This window comes from Pseudophryne corroboree, assembly GCF_028390025.1.
Source record: "Pseudophryne corroboree isolate aPseCor3 chromosome 3 unlocalized genomic scaffold, aPseCor3.hap2 SUPER_3_unloc_21, whole genome shotgun sequence".
NCBI classification, from domain to species: domain Eukaryota; kingdom Metazoa; phylum Chordata; class Amphibia; order Anura; family Myobatrachidae; genus Pseudophryne; species Pseudophryne corroboree.
The window spans coordinates 1,886,355-1,909,752 of record NW_026967510.1 but is presented as its reverse complement, the minus strand read 5'-3'; the positions used below and the strand labels follow the sequence as shown (position 1 = coordinate 1,909,752).

The window sequence follows — 23,398 nt, the reverse complement described above, 5'->3', positions numbered from 1 at the left end:
AAGAGGTATACCCAAATAGATGTCAGCAGCTACCCCCAATAGCCAGATGTATTTGTAAATATTGCAGACGGAACCCTGAGCAAAGATGTATAGATTGGTGCCACGATAACCCATTGCTCTTTGGAGGTGCACGCACAGTCAGAGCCCCCCTAGAACAGACCGAGTGCCACAAAATGGTAAATGTGTATAGATGTCTCTGTACCCACTGTGGAAGGATCCCCCAGAATGATTGCATAGTATGATGTTATGAAGGTGAGGAGAGGAATCAGACACATCACTCAGACACAAACCATACAATCCATGATCAGGAATGGCTCCCCGAGGAAGGAGAAAATACGAAGCAGAACACAAAGATAAGTGAAAACCCCTATGAGGGCCCAGTGAGAAAAGCTGGAGTATATGAGAGGAACACCTTTGTAGAACTGGCCACAGCTGCCGCCCATAGTAATGCTTTCTGTGTAGTACCACCCAAACATGTGGGAGAAGCTTACAAGACCTGCTTTATATGTATTCTAATAACATTAGAAGAAATGCAGAAGATAGAATTGCTACCAGGAAAAATATCACCTTTATAGACATTAACATGGAAACATTAGGGACCATCAACCCGGAAGATAAAATCGGGCGGTATCTCACCACCAGGTATAAGCTGGAGATCCAGCCTAGTATATCTGAAAAGAACTGTTGGGATATTGTTGGTAAGCCACAGTTTGAGTCTTTAGGGGTTACCCCAAAGTGTATTTTCTTGGTAACAATAAGTAGCCCTAGAATTGATATATACATGCCCAGGGGCTTTTTTTTAATATGTGGGGATATTGCATATTCTTATTACCCAGCAGATCACATGGGTATTTGTTATTTGGGCAGACTCACTTTTGTAGCAGCTCACGCAAACATAACTACTTTGGACTCTCACAGTAAAGAAAAAAGGTCTTTAGATCCTGATTGCCGATCAGACTTACCATTACTTAGCGAGGCACAATACTCAGCATTAGCCTTTTCACTCATAGGAGTCCCAGGACTTAGCCTGTATAACACAAGGGTGATAAATAGCATAGCTGTGGATTGGCTAAAACCATAAATGCCACCAGTACGGCTATTGCTCTTATAAATGAAGAACTCAGAGAAGTAAGAGATGGTATGATACAAAATAGAGTAGCCATTGACTACCTGTTACTTAAAGCAGGAAGTGGTTGTGAACAATTTAAAGGAATGTGTTGTTTTAACATCTCAGATAATTATCCCATTGAACAAAAGGTTAAGTTGTTGCAGGATATGCAAGAACATATGACCCAATCGGCTGATTGCGACCCCTTCAGATGGATGGGAGCCGGAATTTAAAAAATTGCTTTACCAAATATTACACTGTCATAATAATTCTTATAATCTTTATAATTTATGTAACAATCAAATGCCTGCCTGTCCTTGGACGCTCATGTGAAAAAATACTCACACGGCCCGAAAAGAAGCCACGGAGCAAGCTTACGTTAATGACCCCAGTTACCTACACTGCAGTACCCCACACATAGCAATATAGTAATATTATCACACATAGGTAAATTATCAGAAATATACTCTTAATAGGTGCTTACATGCTCATGCTCCACATACACACACACACACATAGGGGTATATTTACTAAGCTCCCGATTTTGACCGAGATGGCGTTTTTTCTTCAAAGTGTCATCTCGGTCATTTACTAAGCACTAATCACGGCAGTGATGAGGGCATTCGTAATTTTTTCCTAGTTCAGGTAAAAAATTACGAATGAATACACCATCGGTCAAAACGCGGCTGTTTAAGTATGAATCTCGGTCATTTACTAAGAAGTGCAAAGCAAAAAAACACAAAACACTGCCGTGAAAAATTACAACTCGTAAAAAAGTGCTAAAAAAAAACAGACCTGCTTTTTTTTCCCGTGATTTGATAGGCATGCACGGATCCATGAGATCCGTGCATGTATATCAGTGGGAAGGGGTGGGAAAGTGCTTATTTTTTTTAAAAAAATTGCGTGGGGTCCCCCCTCCTAAGCATAACGAGCCTCGGGCTCTTTGAGCCGATCCTGGTTGCAGAAATATGGGGAAAAAATTGACAGGGGTTCCCCCATATTTAAGCAACCAGCATCGGGCTCTGCGCCTGGTCCTGGTCCCAAAAATACGGGGGACAAAAAGAGTAGGGGTCCCCCGTATTTTTAAAACCAGCACCGGGCTCCACTAGCTGGACAGATAATGCCACAGCCAGGGGTCACTTTTATATAGTGCCCTGCGGCCGTGGCATCAAAAATCCAACTAGTCACCCCTGGCCGGGGTACCCTGGGGGAGTGGGGACCCCTTCAATCAAGGGGTCCCCCCCCCAGCCACCCAAGGGCCAGGGGTGAAGCCCGAGGCTGTCCCCCCCCATCCAATGGGCTGCGGATGGGAGGGCTGATAGCCTTTGTTGTAAAATAAAAGATATTGTTTTTAGTAGCAGTACTACAAGTCCCAGCAAGCCTCCCCCGCATGCTGGTACTTGGAGAACCACAAGTACCAGCATGCGGCGGAAAAACGGGCCCGCTGGTACCTGTAGTACTACTACTAAAAAAATACCCAAAAAAAGACAAGACACACACACCGTGAAAGTATAATTTTATTACATACACACATACATACATACTTACCTATGGCCCCACGCAGGTCGGTCCTCTTGTCCAGTAGAATCCAAGGGTACCTGTTGATTAAATTATACTCACGAGATCCAGGGGTCCAGGCTCCTCGGCAAATCCAGGGTTAATCCACGTACTTGTTAAAAATAAAAAAACGGTATCCCGACCACGAACTGAAAGGGGACCCATGTTTGCACATGGGTCACCTTCCCACGAATGCCAGAAACCCACTTTGACTTCTGTCTAAGTGGGTTTCTTCAGCCAATCAGGGAGTGCCACGTTGTAGCACTCTCCTGATCAGCTGTGTGCTCTTGTCCTCACTGACAGGCGGCACACGGCAGTGTTACAATGTAGCGCCTATGCGCTACATTGTAACCAATGCTGGGAACTTTCTGCTCAGCGGTGACGTCACTTTAGGTCAACCGCAGGGCAGAAAGTTCCCATCATTGGTTACAATGTAGCGCATAGGCGCTACATTGTAACACTGCCGTGTGCTGCCTGTCAGTGAGGACAGGAGCACACAGCTGATCAGGAGAGTGCTACAACGTGGCACTCCCTGATTGGCTGAAGAAACCCACGTAGACAGAAGTCAAAGTGGGTTTCTGGCATTCGTGGGAAGGTGACCCATGTGCAAACATGGGTCCCCTTTCAGTTCGTGGTCGGGATACCGTTTTTTTATTTTTAACAAGTACGTGGATTAACCCTGGATTTGCCGAGGAGCCTGGACCCCTGGATCTCGTGAGTATAATTTATTCAACAGGTACCCTTGGATTCTACTGGACAAGAGGACCGACCTGCGTGGGGCCATAGGTAAGTATGTATGTATGTGTGTATGTAAGTAATAAAATTATACTTTCACGGTGTGTGTGTCTTGTCTTTTTTTGGGTATTTTTTTAGTGGTAGTACTACAGGTACCAGCGGGCCCGTTTTTCCGCCGCATGCTGGTACTTGTGGTTCTCCAAGTACCAGCATGCGGGGGAGGCTTGCTGGGACTTGTAGTACTGCTACTAAAAACAATAGCTTTTATTTTACAACAAAGGCTATCAGCCCTCCCATCCGCAGCCCATTGGATGGGGGGGGGGCAGCCTCGGGCTTCACCCCTGGCCCTTGGGTGGCTGGGGGGGGGACCCCTTGATTGAAGGGGTCCCCACTCCCCCAGGGTACCCCGGCCAGGGGTGACTAGTTGGATTTTTGATGCCACGGCCGCAGGGCGCTGTATAAAAGTGACCCCCGGCTGTGGCATTATCTGTCCAGCTAGTGGAGCCCGGTGCTGGTTTTAAAAATACGGGGGACCCCTACTCTTTTTGTCGCCCGTATTTTTGGGACCAGGACCAGGCGCAGAGCCCGATGCTGGTTGCTTAAATATGGGGGAACCCCTGTCATTTTTTCCCCCATATTTTTGCAACCAGGATCGGCTCAAAGAGCCCGAGGCTGGTTATGCTTAGGAGGGGGGACCCCACGCATTTTTATTTTTATTTTACATTGTTTAATTAAATATAAAAAAAAAAAAGAACCCCAGCACGGATCACACAGATCCGGCCGAGATTGATTGTAAAAAAAAACGGCAGTGTTTTGCTAATCACTGCCGTAAAATTAGGTAAAAACCACGAATGACATCGACATCGGAAGAAAAGAAAAACCCGAATACGACAGCTTAGTAAATCCATCGTAATCAATTCAAAAAGTTGCAGTTTTACACTGTCGATGTCATTCGTGATTGAACTTTGACCTTTTTTCGGAAATTACGAATCTTAGTAAATTTACCCCATAGTGAGAAGGAACCTCAACTTATAGCTAGGTTGAAGAAAAGAACACATTCTGTTACTACCTCTTTCATTTCCCTTATCTGTCCAAGTTTTCTGGAGAGTTGAGACTTTTCACATCGATACTCAATGGACTTGTGCTGGCGATTGCATCCAGAGAATGGGTTTTCCTTTTCCTATCTCATATCTCACACTACTACACTCATTTGGGGAAAATTAAGTTGAATACGATGAATAATTGATTAATTATATGTTGTGTTTAGAGATTAAACAAAAGGCAGGAATGATGAAGAAAAATCAAATATACATCTGTATTGCCTCAGAAGTTGTGCTTTTATACATATAGCATTTTAGCATCGGTAATAAATATCTCAATTCTCATATAGAGGTAATTCTCCTGACAGTAATGGTTTCTTCTCGACCTTTGTGTTCTATCACCTGGCAGAGAGATCGTATCTATCAATAGAGACCCTTGTATTTAGATAACCAGAACTTAATGACATTTTATGAGGTTTTTATGTCAGGAGAAAGAGGACATGATAATGAATATCTGATGGACCTTTGCTTTGGACAAACAACATGCCATGATGAACAAGAATGACCTTTATGCTGACAAGGCCCATTGAGAAGTCCAATTGATGTGAATGGGAGATCCAAGACTCATGGAGCCAGTCGGCCATTTTCAGAAGATCGGCCGTGCAATTAGCTCAACTGACCGTCTTTGGCACTTCCAGATATTCACCATCAGCCAATACATGTTCCCCATGATATCTAGATACACACCCCATTGATTAATCAGTTATGAATTATTGTATAATCATGTACTATATATATATGTAAGCCTAAATGTCCTGAAGACACAGGTATCATTGATGAAGTCTGTCTTGGGTCACGCTCCTCTGCGTAGAATTATAGGCGTGGCCTCTTATTTGATAATAAATTCTATATGACGAATATCATTACAACGGAGACTCCCTAATTCTTTTATGATAAATAGACATTATCAGGAGCGATTGATCCCGGGGACAGCAGAAGCTGCTGCACTTCATCTTTCCTTCTGCTCTGGTGTTGGTGCTTTCCCTGCTCTCATTGTTCCCAGTCACTGCCCCACGGCACATGCGATAAAAGTAGAAGGGGGATTCAGCCTATATACACCAGAGCTTCTTTATATCTATCAGAGGAACGATCTCTATCAGAAGAATGGTTATAGCACTGTTTATATAACAGCATATATTATCATTATTACAGGCTGCTACTCTCTCCCCAACCTCATTCATTCTTCAGATGTTATATTTCTGTAGCGGGTGCTGGAGATACAGAAAGGTGGTTCTCCCGATTTGTGGACTCATTGCATACAGACGTCGTTACTAGTCACTGGTTACTACTCGTTATCTGACTGATTTATATTTATATCAGGCGTCACTCAGTGATTGGCAATAGTATTGTGTAGATACATGTTGGGACAACTTAGCAGGCCTTTGGAATGAAACAGGTAGAAAGCTGGATATTATCTATGTACTAACCTTGGGATAATATAATGTATACCTCGCTCTGTGACAGGGTTTCATATTGTATACCTTGTTACAGGGAATATCCCTTCTCAATAACAATATTGTCACAGAAGTGATACAAATGTGTAGAATTGGATATGCATGCCTTAGAGAACTGTGCTCTGTTACAGGGTTACACATGATATGCTCAGTCACAGGAGAACACCTTTTATTACCAACAATATTGTTTTATTCCATGAGCATATCTTTGTGATGTGGTCAATTATCAATTTATATATGTACTGAATGGGTAACACATGTGATTGAGGATTCTGCTCTGGTACAGGGTTTTACAATGATATACTTGGTTGGTACTTATTTCATGCCTATTGAAAAATCTAGTTATTTTTCATTTATTCATGAAACAAAGAAAAACACACATTAAGGCTTCTTTAGATATAAGCCCACTAGCGTTTTTTTCTAAACCACCTAACCAGTCATTGCAATTTGCTTAATGGTGCACCTCCAACCAGATTAGCTAATCTTTGGTATTAACACTTTCGGATTATTCCCTCTATCGGTTGGTTCATACATTGAAGGATCATAAAACAATTATCATTTGGGCCTGTGCATAGTCCCTCAGACTTAACGTCTTCCCTGGAAATACTTGTGGATGGAGCCCTTCATTCGCTTTGCCAGGATTCGAGGGTGGTCAATCTGTTGAAATCAGAGCACTACATTTTGGCCACCGTGCTCGATTCTAGGTTTAAAGCCTACATTGTATCTCTCTTTCCGGACACAAGTCTGCAGAGGTGGAAAGACCTGCTGGTGAGAAAATTGTCAACTCAAGTTGAACGTGACCCGTCAACAGCTCCTCCTTCATTTTCTCCAGCAACTGGGGTTGTGAGGAAAAGGATAACATTTCCGAGCCCACCCGCTGGACACAAAAGTAACAATGCAAGTGACACATTAACAGGAAATTGTTTCTGTCACCATAGCGACAATTATCTGGAAATAAGATAATACACAGACACATAAAAAGACTCAACGGAAATCTTTTGTTTTTAAAAAAACATTTCATATCTTTAATAAACAGATTTTTCTCTATATTTTAAACTTAAAAAATACTTTACTCTGCACAACATGGATAAAAAATCCTTAAAGCACAGAAACAATTCAAGTTACATTATAGCATTGCAGGTAAGTAAAACATGTATATCAGGAGAGCCAAAACCCTATGGGGGTCATTCAGACCCAGCCGCAATAGCATCCCGCAGCAGTTTGCTGGTGGTGGCAATATGCACATGCGCAGCGGCCGCAGACACACACATTGCGGTCGCATCCCTGAGGGGTGAATGTGGGTGGGCCGAGACCATTTTCCAGGGGCTGCGTGATGTCACATCTGCGTTCACCTCTGATTAACCCCCTATAAGCTTTCAGAGTGCACCTCATATCTCATCTTATCCAAGTTACTACAAATGATATGAGATCGGTAGCAGCACTACTTTCAGTATTATCACACAGAACACACATAAAGGCTGACACAGCAAATAACAGTAACACATACAAGGGATTAATTAGAAATAAGGAAGCAGAATCATCATTAGGTCTAATTATCAACTGGTTCTGTGTGGGACCCATACACCTCTTTACTGCCTCCAGCAGCCCCTGGTACTGCACTGCAGCCATCCGCCCTGTCTCCCCCACTATTGCCACTGCCCCATCTCTTCCCGCTACTGCCACATCTCCCCCCACTGCCACCCACCCCGCCTCCCCCCACTACTGCCACCACCCTGTCTCCCCTCTGACACCCTAGCGCTGTTTGAGGACAAGATTCTCACAGAAACTGCCTCTGGCAGCCCCTACTACAGCACTAGTGCCACCACCCTATCTTCCCCCTGACCTCTCAGCACTGCTTGAGGATTCTTGGTACTGCTGGTAACAGTCCTTCATCTGCAGGTGGAAGTAACTGGGCAGTAAGGAGGCAGAAGCTGCTTCTGGTACCATGGATCCTGGTCATGTAGGGCTGGGAGAGTCAGTAAGATTATGTAATAGTCACCATCTTACAGGCAGCCGGTGAAGGGAGTAGAGAATGGGTGTTATGTGGCAGGAACGGGCTGGTTAGGTAACAGCCTGGCTACTGCATTCTGTACAAGCTACAAGCAGTGCAATTCTTTTGCTGGGAGACCCAGGTAGAGGACATTGCAGTAGTCTATGTGTGATGATACAAGTGCATGTATGACTGTAGGTAGATCTTCTGAGGGAATAAAGTGCTGGAGTCTGGCTATGTTCCTCAGATGAGGATCTGATTGTGGCAGATACCTTATGTCTAAGTGTCACTCCACCATCCAGGACACCAAGATTCCGCACATGATCAGCATTTTGTAACTCTGAACCCCCAAGTGTAAGCCTGGTTGGTAGGTAAAGCTGAGCTGCAGCCCTGCTCTTTGTTGGTGAGCTTAAAGACCTGTTTCACCAGGACTGAATCACAGCTAACTGGCATCACCCACACCTGGAGCTCAGCTAGACAACCATTTAGGATTGGTACTGGGTTCTCAGTACCTAGAGCAAAGACAGGTCATCTGCATAGCAGTGGTAGACGATGGTATGACATCTGATTATTTCACCCAGTGGTAACATGTATATTGCAAAAAGCATAGGAGATAGGATAAGAACCATGAAGAACAAGCATGGCAATGATGAGTATATTCCAGAAGATTAAAATGGTTCCTCACCTGAGTGATGTCTATTGTGTACAATTTGAGTGATGTCTATTGTGTGTGTATATATCTATAGCTTCAGCCATGCACAGCTGTGCGTTAAAATACTCAAAGCATTCCTATCTCTAAGCAACAACATCAAGAAAGAAATCCAGACCATTATGTGGACTCATCAAACCTCAAAAATGAAATCACCAGGACTATGCCCACTAACCCTCTGGCAGAGAACATCAGTAGTACCTTACAGGCCTACCCCTCAAGGATGGACTACTCCACCCAGGGTACTCCTACGCCGTGCGCCGAAGATGGCTGCCGCACCTGGTACCCTGTGAGGGTGGAATACACAGCCCATGGAAGTTATTACTCAAAATGCCTACACCAATCCAGCATTATTCTTTCTGTGTCTTTTTTTTTTTTTGTCTGTCTGGTTTATCTTTTGATGTGTAATACTTAAATCTTCTGTATTATATGCATTGTTTGAGTTCTAGTTGGTGCTGCGAATGGCTGCCTCAGTGCCGCTCTGCCAAGCAGCCTTCGTCTTTAGTCTTACATGTATAATATGTTGAGTCTATTGTACAGTTGCAATGTGCAGTATGAACTCATGTGTAATGTGTGTAATGTATGCTATGTTTTTCCCCCTTCTTATGCCATGTATTCCCCTTTCATGTTGCTGCTTGGCGATGCATTGTACCACAAACAACTCCTAGTGCACGCGAGTGCACCTGGCCAATAAAGCTGATTCTGATTATTTATTTCTCAGAGTATAGAAATGGCTTCTCACCTGTGTGACTTCGCTGATGTCTAACAAGAACTGATTTGTGTGCAAAACGTTTCCCACACTCAGATCATGGAAATGCCTTCTCACCTGTGTGACTTTGCTGATGGGAAACAAGTTGTGATTTGTATGTAAAACATTTCCCACACTCAGAGCAAGAAAATGGCTTCTCACCTGTGTGACTTCTCTGATGTCTAACAAGAACTGATTTGTGTGCAAAACATTTCCCACACTCAGAACATGGAAATGCCTTCTCACCTGTGTGACTTAGCTGATGGGAAACAAGTTGTGATTTGTATGTAAAACATTTCCCACACTCAGAGCAAGAAAATCGTTTCTCACCTGTGTGACTTCCGTGATGATTAACAAGACTTTATTTCTGTGTAAAACATTTCCCACACTCAGAGCAAGAAAATGGCTTCTCACCTGTGTGACTTCTCTGATGTATAACAAGAACTGATTTGTGTGCAAAACATTTCCTACACTCAGAGCAAGAAAATGGCTTCTCACCTGTGTGACTTCTCTGATGTGTAACAAGACGTGATTTAAGTGCAAAACATTTCCCACACTCAGAACATGGAAATGCCTTCTCACCTGTGTGACTTTGCTGATGGGTAACAAGTTGTGATTTCCGTGTAAAATATTTCCCACACTCAGAGCAAGAAAATGGCTTCTCACCTGTGTGACTTCTGCGATGTATAACAAGATCTGATATACATGTAAAACATTTCCCACACTCAGAACATGGAAAAGGCTTCTCACCTGTGTGACTGCGCAGATGTGTAACAAGTTGTGATTTACTTACAAAACATTTCCCACACTCAGAACATGGAAATGGCTTCTCACCTGTGTGACTTCGCTGATGGGTAACAAGTTGTGATTTCTGTGTAAAACATTTCCCACACTCAGAGCAAGAAAATGGCTTCTCACCTGTGTGACTTCTCTGATGCATAACAAGATCTGATTTCCATACAAAACATTTCCCACACTCAGAACATGGAAAAGGCCTCTCACCTGTGTGACTTCTGTTATGTATAACAAGTTGTGATTTGTATGTAAAACATTTCCCACACTCAGAACATATCAGTGGCCTCTCACCTGCCTTAGCTGGATGATGGGTAATAGGCTTTGTGTTCTGTGTAAAACATTTGGCATCTATGGAACAGGGAAACACTGTATCTACTGTCAGAGCTGTAACAGATGCACCAATATCAGAGTGATCAGGAGAACATTTCCCAGGATCACAGGGATCAGCTGATAGAGCTGGATGTATAATTGGGGTAATGGGATTATCTCCTGGAGAATCCTGTCTACTGTCATTATCTTTTATGTCACAATCCGGGGATAACATTAGATGTCCTTCTGTGATATTCCTGCTTGTGTGTCCATCTGCTGGAAATAAAATACATTATGGAAATGTGACATTTTCTGTAACGATATTGATCTTGTAAACAATAGGAGAAGACGACTCTCTGGGACACTTAATTGTAAATGTGTGTATAATAAAACATAACTTTTACTGAAGGCTTTATAATATTGTGTCTCAGACTATCATTGTGTCCACCCTCCTGAGAACACTCACAATAACAAATGTAATATTATAATAATACTTAGATATATCTCTCTCTTGTACTGGTAACTAACCATGAAGTATAAATGGAGATGTAGTCACTCGCCAAGTCCTATGTCAGCACCAATGTAAAACAATGGATGGGGAACATATCGTATGAATTGGAGATTCTAGATGAACAATAACATCAGTCATATGAGCTTATGGATCAGTGAAATGTCTCCTAACGTTACTCCTGGAAGCATTGGTAAGGTAGCATTCCTTTATGTGTGTGCTCATACGCTGGTAAGCCTGTACATATGTTATTTGCCCTTATATAAGGTATATTGCTACAGCAGAGTAGGTGTGGAACAAGGTACTTTACATGCAATACACCATATAATACCCTGCAATCATCATCATCTGCTAGGTTATACTCTACTTTCTCTTACGTCCTAGAGGATGCTGGGGTCCGTTTAGTACCATGGGGTATAGATGGGACCTTTGGGAGCCACTGGCACTTTAAGAGCTTATAAGTGTGGGCTGGCCCCTCCCTCTATGCTCCTGCTACCAGACTCAGTTTAGAAAATGTGCCGGGAGGAGCCGGTCACAGCTAGGGGAGCTCCTAGGAGTTTTCTTAGTTTATCTCTAGAGTTAGTTAGGTTACAGGAAGGGTGCTGGCAACAGACTCCCTGCTTCGTGGGACTTAGGGGGGGAAGTAAGAACCAACTTTCTGAAAAGTTAATGGTTCTCTACTCCACTGACAGGACACTGAGCTCCTGAGGGTGCTGATCGCAAGCCCATGAGGTGACCGCTCACTCCCGCAGCAGGGCCGCCACCCACTAACAAAGCCAGAAGAAAGAAAAGTGGTGAGTGCAGCGCCGGTGTCCCAGGCGCTTTGAGGGGCGTCCTGAGCCAGCGCGGATAAACCCTACACTGGTCACACAGATGACAGGGGCTAATCCCCCTGTTATCACTAAAATCCTCAGGCCAGTATAAACAATTAGTACGGGAAGCCGCACGCCATTACAAGGGGCGGGGCTTCCTCTCAGCGGATCCAGCACTTACCAGTGCCATTTTCTCCCTGCAGATCATAGGAACTAGGACACTGACAGGGAGTGCTGCCCTCCCTATTAAGGTTAGTTAGTCAGCGCTGGGCTTTTATCATAATAACTGCCTACAGGGGCGCGGTGTGGCTGCTCCTTATACTCTGTGACTCTCTGAAGGTACTCTGGGGGAAACTGTGTCTGACATTTTCCTGTGTATGTAAGTGTGTGTGTGTGTGTGTGTGTGTATATCCACATTACCATGTCTAAGGACTCTGTGTCCTGTGCTGCAGAGTGTGTATCTTCTCCTGAGGAGTCTATTCCATGTACTCAGGACTGCAATGTGCTGTCTCAGCCTTCTGAATCCAAATCACCATGGGTGGATACTTTAAGGGGAATGATATCCCAGATCTCAACAAGGATGTCACATACTGAGAAAGAGACGCAGTTTTTGAGACAATCTTTAGTGGGTTTGAAGTATTCAGCTCCCACTACTTCATCTAAACCCCACCTACATACCCCCAAAAACGTACACTTGCCCAGATAATGCAAGATGACACTGATACCGACTCTGATACAGGGGACGGTGATGGGGATATGCAGGGGGGGATGCATCCATTGCTAAAGGGGTGCAGCTAATGATTGAAGCCATTAGGGATGTCTTGCATATTTCTGAGAAGGTTCCGGAACAAGTAGAGGAAACTTATATTACAGTAAATAAGAAATCCTCCCTCACCTTCCCTGCTTCTAAGGAGTTAAACTCCTTGTTTAAAAAATCATGGGAAAACCCAGAGAAAATTCCAGATCCCTAAAAGAATTCTCATTGCTTTCTCTTTCCCTGAAGAGGATAGGAAGAAGTGGGAAAACCCACCTATAGTAGACGCTTCTGTATCTAGGCTGTCTAAAAAGGTGGTTTTACCTGTTCCTGGTTCAACCGCCTTAAAGGAGATGGCTGACCGCAAAATTGAGACTACGCTCAAATCACTATACACTGCTACAGGCGTGGCTTTAAGACCCACTATTGCTTGTGCGTGGATTTCTGAAGCCATAGTAAAGTGGTCAGGCACCTTATTAGGGGACTTAGATACTATGGATAGGAGTGACATTGACTTGTTTTTATGTCACATACAGGATTCTGCAGGTTTCATGGTGGAGGCCATGAAGGACATTGGCCTGCTTAATGCAAGGGCTACTTCCATGGCTGTCTCGGCACGCCGAGGACTCTGGCTACGCCAATGGGCTGCGGATGCAGAATCCAAGAAAAGTGTGGAGAACCTGCCATTCACAGGTCAGCCACTATTTGGGGATGCATTGGATGTGTGGATATCCACGGTGACTGCGGGTAAGCAGGCATTTCTTCCCTCCACAGCAGCCCCGGCTAGGAAATCTTATCCTTCATCTACACTGCAGTCCTTTTGGACCGCAAAATTTAAAAAATCCAAACCCCCTCCCACCATCTTTAGAGGAGATCGGGAAAGATTAAAAAAAACACCTCACCAACAGGTTCCCAGGAACAGAAACCAGGTTTTGCTTCCTTCAAATCTTCAGCATGACGGTGGACCTCCCAGCGTGGAGATCAGGCAGGTGGGAGCGAGACTAAGAGCTTTCAGTCACGTCTGGGCATCATCATGCCTATACCCCTGGGTAAAAGATATTGTTGCCATGGGGTACAGACTGTTTTTTTCAGGAACTCCCACCTCACAGATTCTTCAAATCAGGCTTACCAGCATCGTTGACAGAAAGTGCTATCCTACAGGAAGCCATTCAAAAATTGGTACGAACAAATGTCATTGTTCCAGTTCCACCTCACCCAAAAACCAAGGGTTATTACTCAAACCTGTTTGTGGTACTGAAACCGGACAGTTCGGTAAGGCCTATATTGAACCTGAAGTTGTTGAACCCCTACTTGAGGGTTTTCCAATTCAAGATGGAGTCTCTGAGAGCGGTGATCTCAGGTCTGGAGGATATCAAGGATGCGTACCTTCACATTCCGACCTGGCCACCTCACCAGGCCTATCTACGGTTTGCACTACAGTACTGTCACTATCAGTTCCAGACGTTGCCATCTGGCCTCTCCACAGCACCGAGGGTGTTCACCAAGGTCATGGCGGAGATGATGCTCCTCCTACGCAAACAGGGAGTGAACATAATTCTATATCTGGATGATCTGCTGATAGAGGCATCTTCCAAGGAGAAGCTGTTGCAGAGTTTTGCACTCTCACCTCAACTACTCTGGGATCATGGGTGGATCCTGAACCTTCCAAAGTCACATTTGGAACCGACAAGGAGAATGCCCTTCCTGGGGATGATACTCGACACGGAGGTGCAGAGGGTGTTTTCTACCGCTGGGGAGAGCGTTGGTGATCCTATCAATTGTCAGGGATGTCATAAAACCTCCCCGGGTATCGGTTCATCAGTGCATTCGCCTTTTGGGGAAGATGGTAGCCTCCTATGAGGCTCTACAATACGGAAGATTCCATGCATGGTTCTTCCAGCTGGATCTCCTGGACAAGTGGTCGGGATCGCATCTTCACATGCACCAGCGGATACGCATGTCGCCGAATGCCAGAATTTCACTCCTCTGGTGGCTGCCAACTTCTCACCTGCTCCAGGGCCGGAGGTTCAGGATTCAGAATTGGATTCTTCTAACCACAGATGCAAGCCTCAAAGGTTGGGGAGCAGTAACCCAAGGGGAAAACTTCCAAGGAAAGTGGTCAAGCTGGGAATCAGTCTTTCAAATAAACATTCTGGAACTAAGGGCCATATACAACGGCCTTCTACAGGCGGCACATCTTCTCGAGCCATTCAAGTTCAGTCGGACAACGTCACAGCAGTGTCCTACATCAACAGGAGTGGTCTTCCTCAGCAGACACGATCTCCATCCACGGTGGGTGGGGTTTTAGAGGGTGGGTGCTGTTGGCAATCAAGCCTGTATCAATGTGTGCATTTATATTTAATCAGTACATATACAGCACATTTTTCTAAACGGAGTCGGTTAGTAGGGGCATAGAGGGGAGGAGCCAGCACACTAATGATTTCTTAAAGTGCTAGGATCCAATAGACCCGATCTATACCCCATAGTACTAACACCGTCCCAGTATCCCCTAGAATGTTAGAGAAAGTGGACATTCCTGTTGACAGTACTTCATGACACTTTACCTAAACCAATCCCGGAGGAGATGTCCTCCGTCTCGAAGTAATATGATAAAGGAGTAAGACTGTTACAGACACTCAGAGTTTGTTTCCTACTGTAACATGTGCCAACTGGGACTAAGTTACTGGGCATGGATCTATTCTTGGGCCGGATTTATTTGCTCTTCTTATGGGTATAAAATGTATATTTTTATCTTTATTTCCTGTGCTAAGTATGAGATACACCAGAGAGTGTGGAGGAGACTGGTCAGATCTCTGGGCTGGTAACATACAGTGACATGAAGTGAGGGGGAGAGCAGGTGTATAATAGGGGCTGATGTCTCCTGATGTATGAGATACACAAGAGAGTGTGGGGAGGAGACTGGTCGGATCTCTGGGCTGGTAACACAGTGACATGATGTGAGGGGGAGAGCAGGAGTATAATAGGGGCTGATGGCTCCTCATGTATGAGATACACCAGAGAGTGTGGGGAGGAGACTGGTCAGATCTCTGGGCTGGTAACACACAGTGACATGATATAAGGAGGAGAGCAGGCGTATAATTGGGGCTGATGGCTCCTGATGTATGAGATACACCAGAGAATATGGGGAAGAGACTGGTCAGATCTCTGGGCTGGTAACACACAGTGACATGATGTGAGGGGGAGAGCAGGAGTATAATAGGGGCTGATGGCTCCTGATGTATGAGATACACCAGAGAGTGTGGGGAGGAGACTGGTCAGATCTCTGGGCTGGTAACACACAGTGACATGATGTGAGGAGAGCAGGAGCATAATTGGGGCTGATGGCTCCTGATATATAAGACACACCAGAGAATGTGGGGAGGAGACTGGTCAGATCTCTGGGCTGTTAACACAGTGCCATGATGTGAGGGGGAGAGCAGGAGTATAATAGAGGTGATGGCTCCTGACTCCCCCACTGGGCAAATACAGTTCCCTAATTTGTACTGACAGAGGAGGGTGTAGGATAAGAGATTGCTGTAGTGACTGAGCAAGGAAAATATATGACTCTTTTCTGTAATAAGTGTTTATTACTCACCTGTGCTGATATCTGTAGGGATCTCCTCCTCCTTACACTGCTGATCTCCCCTCACATACGTCTCTTCTTCTCCCTCTATATCTTCTGCCTTTATATCAGTCACATACGTCTCTCCTTCTCCCTCTGTATCTTCTGCCTTTATATCAGTCACATACGTCTCTTCTTCTCCCTCTATATCTTCTGCATTCATATCAGTCACATACGTCTCTTCTTCTCCCTCTACATCTTCTGCCTTTATATCAGTCACATACGTCTCTTCTTCTCCCTCTATATCTTCTGCATTCATATCAGTCACATACGTCTCTTCTTCTCCCTCTATATCTTCTGCCTTTATATCAGTCACATATGTCTCTTCTTCTCCCTCTGTATCTTCCGCCTTCATATAAGTCATATACGTCTCTTCTTCTCCCTCTATATCTTCTGCCTTTATATCAGTCACATACGTCTCTTCTTCTCCCTCTATATCTTCTGCCTTTATATCAGTCACATACGTCTCTTCTTCTCCCTCTATATCTTCTGCCTTTATATCAGTCACATACGTCTCTTCTTCTCCCTCTATATCTTCTGCCTTTATATCAGTCACATACGTCTCTTCTTCTCCCTCTATATCTTCCGCCTTCATATCAGTCATATACGTCTCTTCTTCTCCCTCTATATCTTCTGCCTTTATATCAGTCACATATGTCTCTTCTTCTCCCTCTATATCTTCTGCCTTCATATCAGTCACATACATCTCTTCTTCTCCCTCTATATCTTCTGCCTTTATATCAGTCACATACGTCTCTTCTTCTCCCTCTATATCTTCTGCATTCATATCAGTCACATACGTCTCTTCTTCTCCCTCTATATCTTCTGCCTTTATATCAGTCACATATGTCTCTTCTTCTCCCTCTGTATCTTCCGCCTTCATATAAGTCATATACGTATCTTCTTCTCCCTCTATATCTTCTGCCTTTATATCAGTCACATACGTCTCTTCTTCTCCCTCTATATCTTCTGCCTTTATATCAGTCACATACGTCTCTTCTTCTCCCTCTATATCTTCTGCCTTTATATCAGTCACATACGTCTCTTCTTCTCCCTCTATATCTTCTGCCTTTATATCAGTCACATACGTCTCTTCTTCTCCCTCTATATCTTCCGCCTTCATATCAGTCATATACGTCTCTTCTTCTCCCTCTATATCTTCTGCCTTTATATCAGTCACATATGTCTCTTCTTCTCCCTCTATATCTTCTGCCTTCATATCAGTCACATACATCTCTTCTTCTCCCTCTATATCTTCTGCCTTTATATCAGTCACATACGTCTCTTCTTCTCCCTCTATATCTTCTACCTTTATATCAGTCACATACGTCTCTTCTTCTCCCTCTGTATCTTCTGCCTTTATATCAGTCACATACGTCTCTTCTTCTCCCTCTATATCTTCTGCCTTCATATCAGTGAAATACGTCTCTTCTTCTCCCTCTGTATCTTTGACTTTAATATTATTTAATTGAGCTTCACCCTATGTAAACCATTAATAAAAAAATGTAAAATTGTTGATTTCAGTAATAGATTAAACAATACAAATATAATGGCACACACAGCTGCTCTACACATCATATAGTGACAGTCACTTTGGTATATTGGGGAGACCCTAAATCCCACCTACCTGATCCTCCTGTGGGATCCTGTGATTCTCCTCTGTACAATCCTGGGAATACAGAGGACAGGGACATCTCTCTGGGGTATCTCTGTTACTGGGCCTATCTGTAGGAGACACACAGTGACTGAGTACAGTGTATATATGTGATTATCAGATGATGTGTGTATATAGGGGGTCCCCATACCTGCTCTCCCCTATACAATACATGACAGTCTCCTCTTACCCAGTCATGTGAGGGGCCGGTGATTCTCCATCATCACGTCCTTGTACAGACCCCTGTGTTCCTCTATATACTCCCCCTCCTGCATGGAGACATAGACCGTGACATCCTGACACCTTATAGGAACCTGACACACACAGTGATACAGTCATCACCCAGACACGTCCCCTGGTGTTACTGTATAATGTCCCCTTCCCAGCAGTCACCTCTCCAGTCATCACCCAGACACATCCCCCAGTGTTACTGTATAATGCCCCATTCCCAGCAGTCACCTCTCCAGTCATCACCCAGACACATCCCCTGGTGTTACTGTATAATGCCCCATTCCAAGCAGTCACCTCTCCAGTCATCACTCAGACACGTTCCCTAGTGTTACTGTATAATGCCCTATTCCCAGCAGTCACCTCTCCAGTCATCACCCAGACACATCCCCCGGTGTTACTGTATATATCACATTCCCAGCAGTCACCTCTCCAGTCATCACACAGACACGTTCCCTGGTGTTACTGTATAATGTCCCATTCCCAGCAGTCACCTCTCCAGTCATCACCCAGACACATCTCCTGGTGTTACTGTATAATGTCCCATTCCCAGCAGTCACCTCTTCATTCATCACCCAGACACGTCCCCTGGTGTTACTGTATAATGCCCCATTCCCAGAAGTCACCTCTTCAGGCATCACCCAGACAAGTACCCCGGTGTTACTGTATAATGCCCCATTTCCAGCAGTCACCTCTTCATTCATCACCCAGACACGTCCCCTGGTGTTACTGTATAATGCCCCATTCCCAGAAGTCACCTCTTCAGGCATCACCCAGACAAGTACCCCGGTGTTACTGTATAATGCCCCATTCCCAGCAGTCACCTCTCCAGTCATCACCCAGACACTTCCCCTGGTGTTACTGTATAATGTCCCATTCCCAGCAGTCACCTCTCCAGTCATCACCCAGACACTTCCCCTGGTGTTACTGTATAATGCCCCATTCCCAGCAGTCAACTCTCCAGTCATCACCCAGACACTTCCCCTGGTGTTACTGTATAATGTCCCATTCCCAGCAGTCACCTCTCTAGTCATCACCCAGACACGTCCCCTGGTGTTACTGTATAATGCCCCATTCCCAGCAGTCACCTCTCCAGTCATCACCCAGACACTTCCCCTGGTGTTACTGTATAATGTCCCATTCCCAGCAGTCACCTCTCCAGTCTTCACCCAGACACAACACCTGGTGTTACTGTATAATGCCCCATTCCCAGCAGTCACCTCTCCAGTCATCACCCAGACACGTCCCCTGGTGTTACTGTATAATGTCCCATTCCCAGCAGTCACCTCTCCAGTCATCACCCAGATACATCCCCTGGTGTTACTGTATAATGTCCCATTCCCAGCAGTCACCTCTCCAGTCACCACCCGGACACTTCCCCTGGTGTTACTGTATAATGTCCCATTCCCAGCAGTCACCTCTCCAGTCATCATTCAGACACATCCCCCGGTGTTACTGTATATATCGCATTCCCAGCAGTCACCTCTCCAGTCATCACCCAGACACATTCCCTGGTGTTACTGTATAATGGTGGTCATTCCGAGTTGTTCGCTGTGTAAATTTTTTCGCATCGCAGCAATTTTCCGCTTAGTGCGCATGCAAAATGTCCGCACTGCGCCAAGTAAATTTGCTATGCAGTTAGGTATTTTACTTACGGTTTTTTCTTCGTTCTGGTGATCGTTATGTGATTGGAAGTGGGTGTTTCAGGGCGGAAACAGGCCGTTTTATGGGCGTGTGGGAAAAAACGCTACAGTTTCTGGGAAAAACGCGGGAGTGGCTGGAGAAACAGAGGAGTGTCTGGGCGAACGCTGGGTGTGTTTGTGACGTCAAACCAGGAACGACAAGCACTGAACTGATCGCACTGGCAGAGTAAGTCTAGAGCTACTCAGAAACTGCACAGAGATGTCTTTTCGCAATATTGCAAATCTTTCGTTCGCAATTTTAAGAAGCTAAGATTCACTCCCAGTAGGCGGCGGCTTAGCGTGTGTAAAGCTGCTAAAAGCAGCTTGCGAGCGAACAACTCGGAATGAGGGCCAATGTCCCATTCCCAGCAGTCACCTCTCCAGTCATCACCCAGACACATCCCCTGGTGTTACTGTATAATGTCCCATTCCCAGCAGTCACCTCTCCAGTCATCACCCAGACACATCCCCTGGTGTTACTGTATAATGTCCCATTCCCAGCAGTCACCTCTCCAGTCATCACCCAGACACGTCCCCTGGTGTTACTGTATAATGTACCATTCCCAGCAGTCACCTCTCCAGTCATCACCCAGACACATCCCCCGGTGTTACTGTATAATGCCCCATTCTCAGCAGTCACCTCTCAATTCATCACCCAGACACCCACCCTGGTGTTACTGTATAATGCCCCATTCCCAGCAGTCACCTCTCCAGTCATCACCCAGACACGTCCCCTGGTGTTACTGTATAATGTCCCATTCCCAGCAGTCACCTCTCCAGTCATCACCCAGACACATCCCCCAGTGTTACTGTATAATGCCCCATTCCCAGCAGTCACCTCTCCAGTCATCACCCAGACACATTCCCTGGTGTTACTGTATAATGCCCCATTCCCAGCAGTCACCTCTCCAGTCATCACCCAGACACATCCCCCAGTGTTACTGTATAATGCCCCATTCCCAGCAGTCACCTCTCCAGTCATCACCCAGACACATTCCCTGGTGTTACTGTATAATGCCCCATTCCCAGCAGTCACCTCTCCAGTCATCACCCAGATACATCCCCTGGTGTTACTGTATAATGCCCCATTCTCAGCAGTCACCTCTCAATTCATCACCCAGACACCCACCCTGGTGTTACTGTATAATGCCCCATTCCCAGCAGTCACCTCTCCAGTCATCACCCAGATACATCCCCTGGTGTTACTGTATAATGCCCCATTCCCAGCAGTCACCTCTTCAGGCATCACCCAGACAAGTCCCCCAGTGTTACTGTATAATGCCCCATTCCCAGCAGTCAACTCTCCAGTCATCACCCAGACGCGTCCCCCGGTGTTACTGTATAATGCCCCATTCCCAGCAGTCACCTCTCCAGTCATCACGCAGACACATCCCCATGTGTTACTGTATAATTCCCCATTCCCAGCAGTCACCTCTCCAGTCATCACCCTGACACAACCCCTGGTGTTACTATATTGCCCCATTCCCAAGCGGTCACCTCTCCAGTCATCACCCAGACACGTTCCCCGGTGTTACTGTATAATGCCCCATTCCCGGCAGTCACCTCTCCAGTCAGCAACTGAATGACCTTCTTGGCGAGTTCCAGGATCTTCTGATCATTGTGTCTCTCATGTGTCAGTGAGTGAGGTGGAGGCACCGTGATGGGGCTCTGGGTTCTACTCAGTCCTCCTGATACAGGGGGATGGCTGCTGGGTGTCTCATACTCATTGGATGTCTTCTTCACTATTGTGTAATCCTGTGTAATGGTGGAGACATCAAATATCAATATATACACTCCCAGATCCTCTCACCTCCCCAGTCATGTCCCTGTATTATTACTATAGAAATAAGTGATGTCACTGTGACAATCCCAGATTCCTTCACCTCCACAGTTATGTCCCTGTATTATTACTATAGATATGTGATGTCACTGTGACACTCCCAGATCCCCTCACCTCCTCAGTCATGTCCCTGTATTATTACTATAGATATAAGTGATTTTTCTGTGACGCTCCCAGATCCCCCAAACTCCCTAGTCATGTTCATGTATTATTACTATAGATATAAGTGACATCACAGTGACGCTCCTAGATCTCCTCACTTCCCCAGTCATGTCTCTGTATTACTATAGATAAGTGACGTCACTGTGACTGTCCCAGACTCCTTCAATTCCCCAGTCACGTCCCTGTATTATTGATATAGATATAAGTGAGGTCACTGTGACTCTCCCAGATCCCCTCACCTCCCCAGTCATGTCCCTGTATTATTCCTATAGATATATGTGACATCAAAGTGATGCTCCCAGATCCCTTCAACTCCCCAGTCATGTCCCTGTATTACTATAGATATGTGATGTCACTGAGACACTCCCAGATCACCTCACCTCCCCAGTCATGTCCCTGTGGTATTACTATAGATGTGACATCACTGCGCCGCTCCCAGATCCCCTTTCCTTCCCAGTCATGTCCCTGTATTACTATAGATATGTGATGTCACTGAGACACTCCCAGATCACCTCACCTCCCCTGTCATGTCCCTGTGTTATTACTATAGATATGTGACAGCACTGCGCCGCTCCCAGATCCCCTTTCCTCCCCAGTCATGTCCCTGTATTATTACTATAGATATAAGTGATTTCACTGTGACGCTCCCAGATCCCATCACCTTTCCAGTCATGTCCCTGTATTATTACTATAGATATGAGTCACTATGAAGCCCCAACATCCCCTCACCTCCCCAGTCATGTCCCTGTATTATTACTATAGACAAAAGCGACATCACTGTGACACTCCCAAATCCCCTCACCTCCCCAGTCATGTCCCTGTATTATTCCTATAGATATATGTGACATCAAAGTGATGCTCCCAGATCCCTTCAACTCCCCAGTCATGTCCCTGTATTACTATAGATATGCGATGTCACTGAGACACTCCAAGATCACCTCACCTCCCCTGTCATGTCCCTGTGGTATTACTATAGATGTGACATCACTGCGCCGCTCCCAGATCCCCTTTCCTTCCCAGTCATGTCCCTGTATTACTATAGATATGTGATGTCACTGAGACACTCCCAGATCACCTCACCTCCCCTGTCATGTCCCTGTGTTATTACTATAGATATGTGACAGCACTGCGCCGCTCCCAGATCCCCTTTCCTCCCCAGTCATGTCCCTGTATTATTACTATAGATATAAGTGATGTCACTGTGACGCGCCCAGATCCCCTCACCTCCCAAGTCATGTCCCTATATTATTACTAGAGATACAAGTGATTTCACTGTGATGCTCCCAGATCCCCCCACCTCCGCAGTCAAGTCCCTTTATTATTACTATAGATATAAGTTACTTATCAGTAACACTTCAAAATCCCATCCGCACCCCAGTCATGTCCCTATATTATTACTATAGATATAAGTGACAATGACATCGCTGTATTATTAGTATAGATATGTGACCTCACTGTTACGCTCCGATTCCCTAAACTGCCCAGTCATATCCTTGTATTATGACTATAGATATTAGTAATGTCACAGTGCCGCACCCAGATCCCCTCACCTCCCCAGTCATGTCCCTGTATTATTACTATAGATAAAAGTAATTTCACTGTATAGCTCCAAGAGCCACACACCTCATTAG

The 23,398-nt window shown here is 45.2% G+C and overlaps 2 protein-coding genes across 2 annotated transcripts in view; one reads left to right on the top strand and one right to left on the bottom strand.

Moving 5' to 3' along the window:
* LOC134983707 (zinc finger protein OZF-like) overlaps nucleotides 1-23,398 on the top strand; it is a 314,293-nt gene that overhangs the window by 158,137 nt on the left and 132,758 nt on the right. The window lies entirely within an intron of this gene.
* On the bottom strand, nucleotides 9,982-10,486 carry LOC134983704 (gastrula zinc finger protein XlCGF17.1-like; the record flags this gene model as incomplete). Its single annotated transcript, XM_063949360.1, has 1 exon — nucleotides 9,982-10,486. A coding segment is annotated over exon 1 (360 nt), but the record flags the coding sequence as incomplete, so codon positions are not given.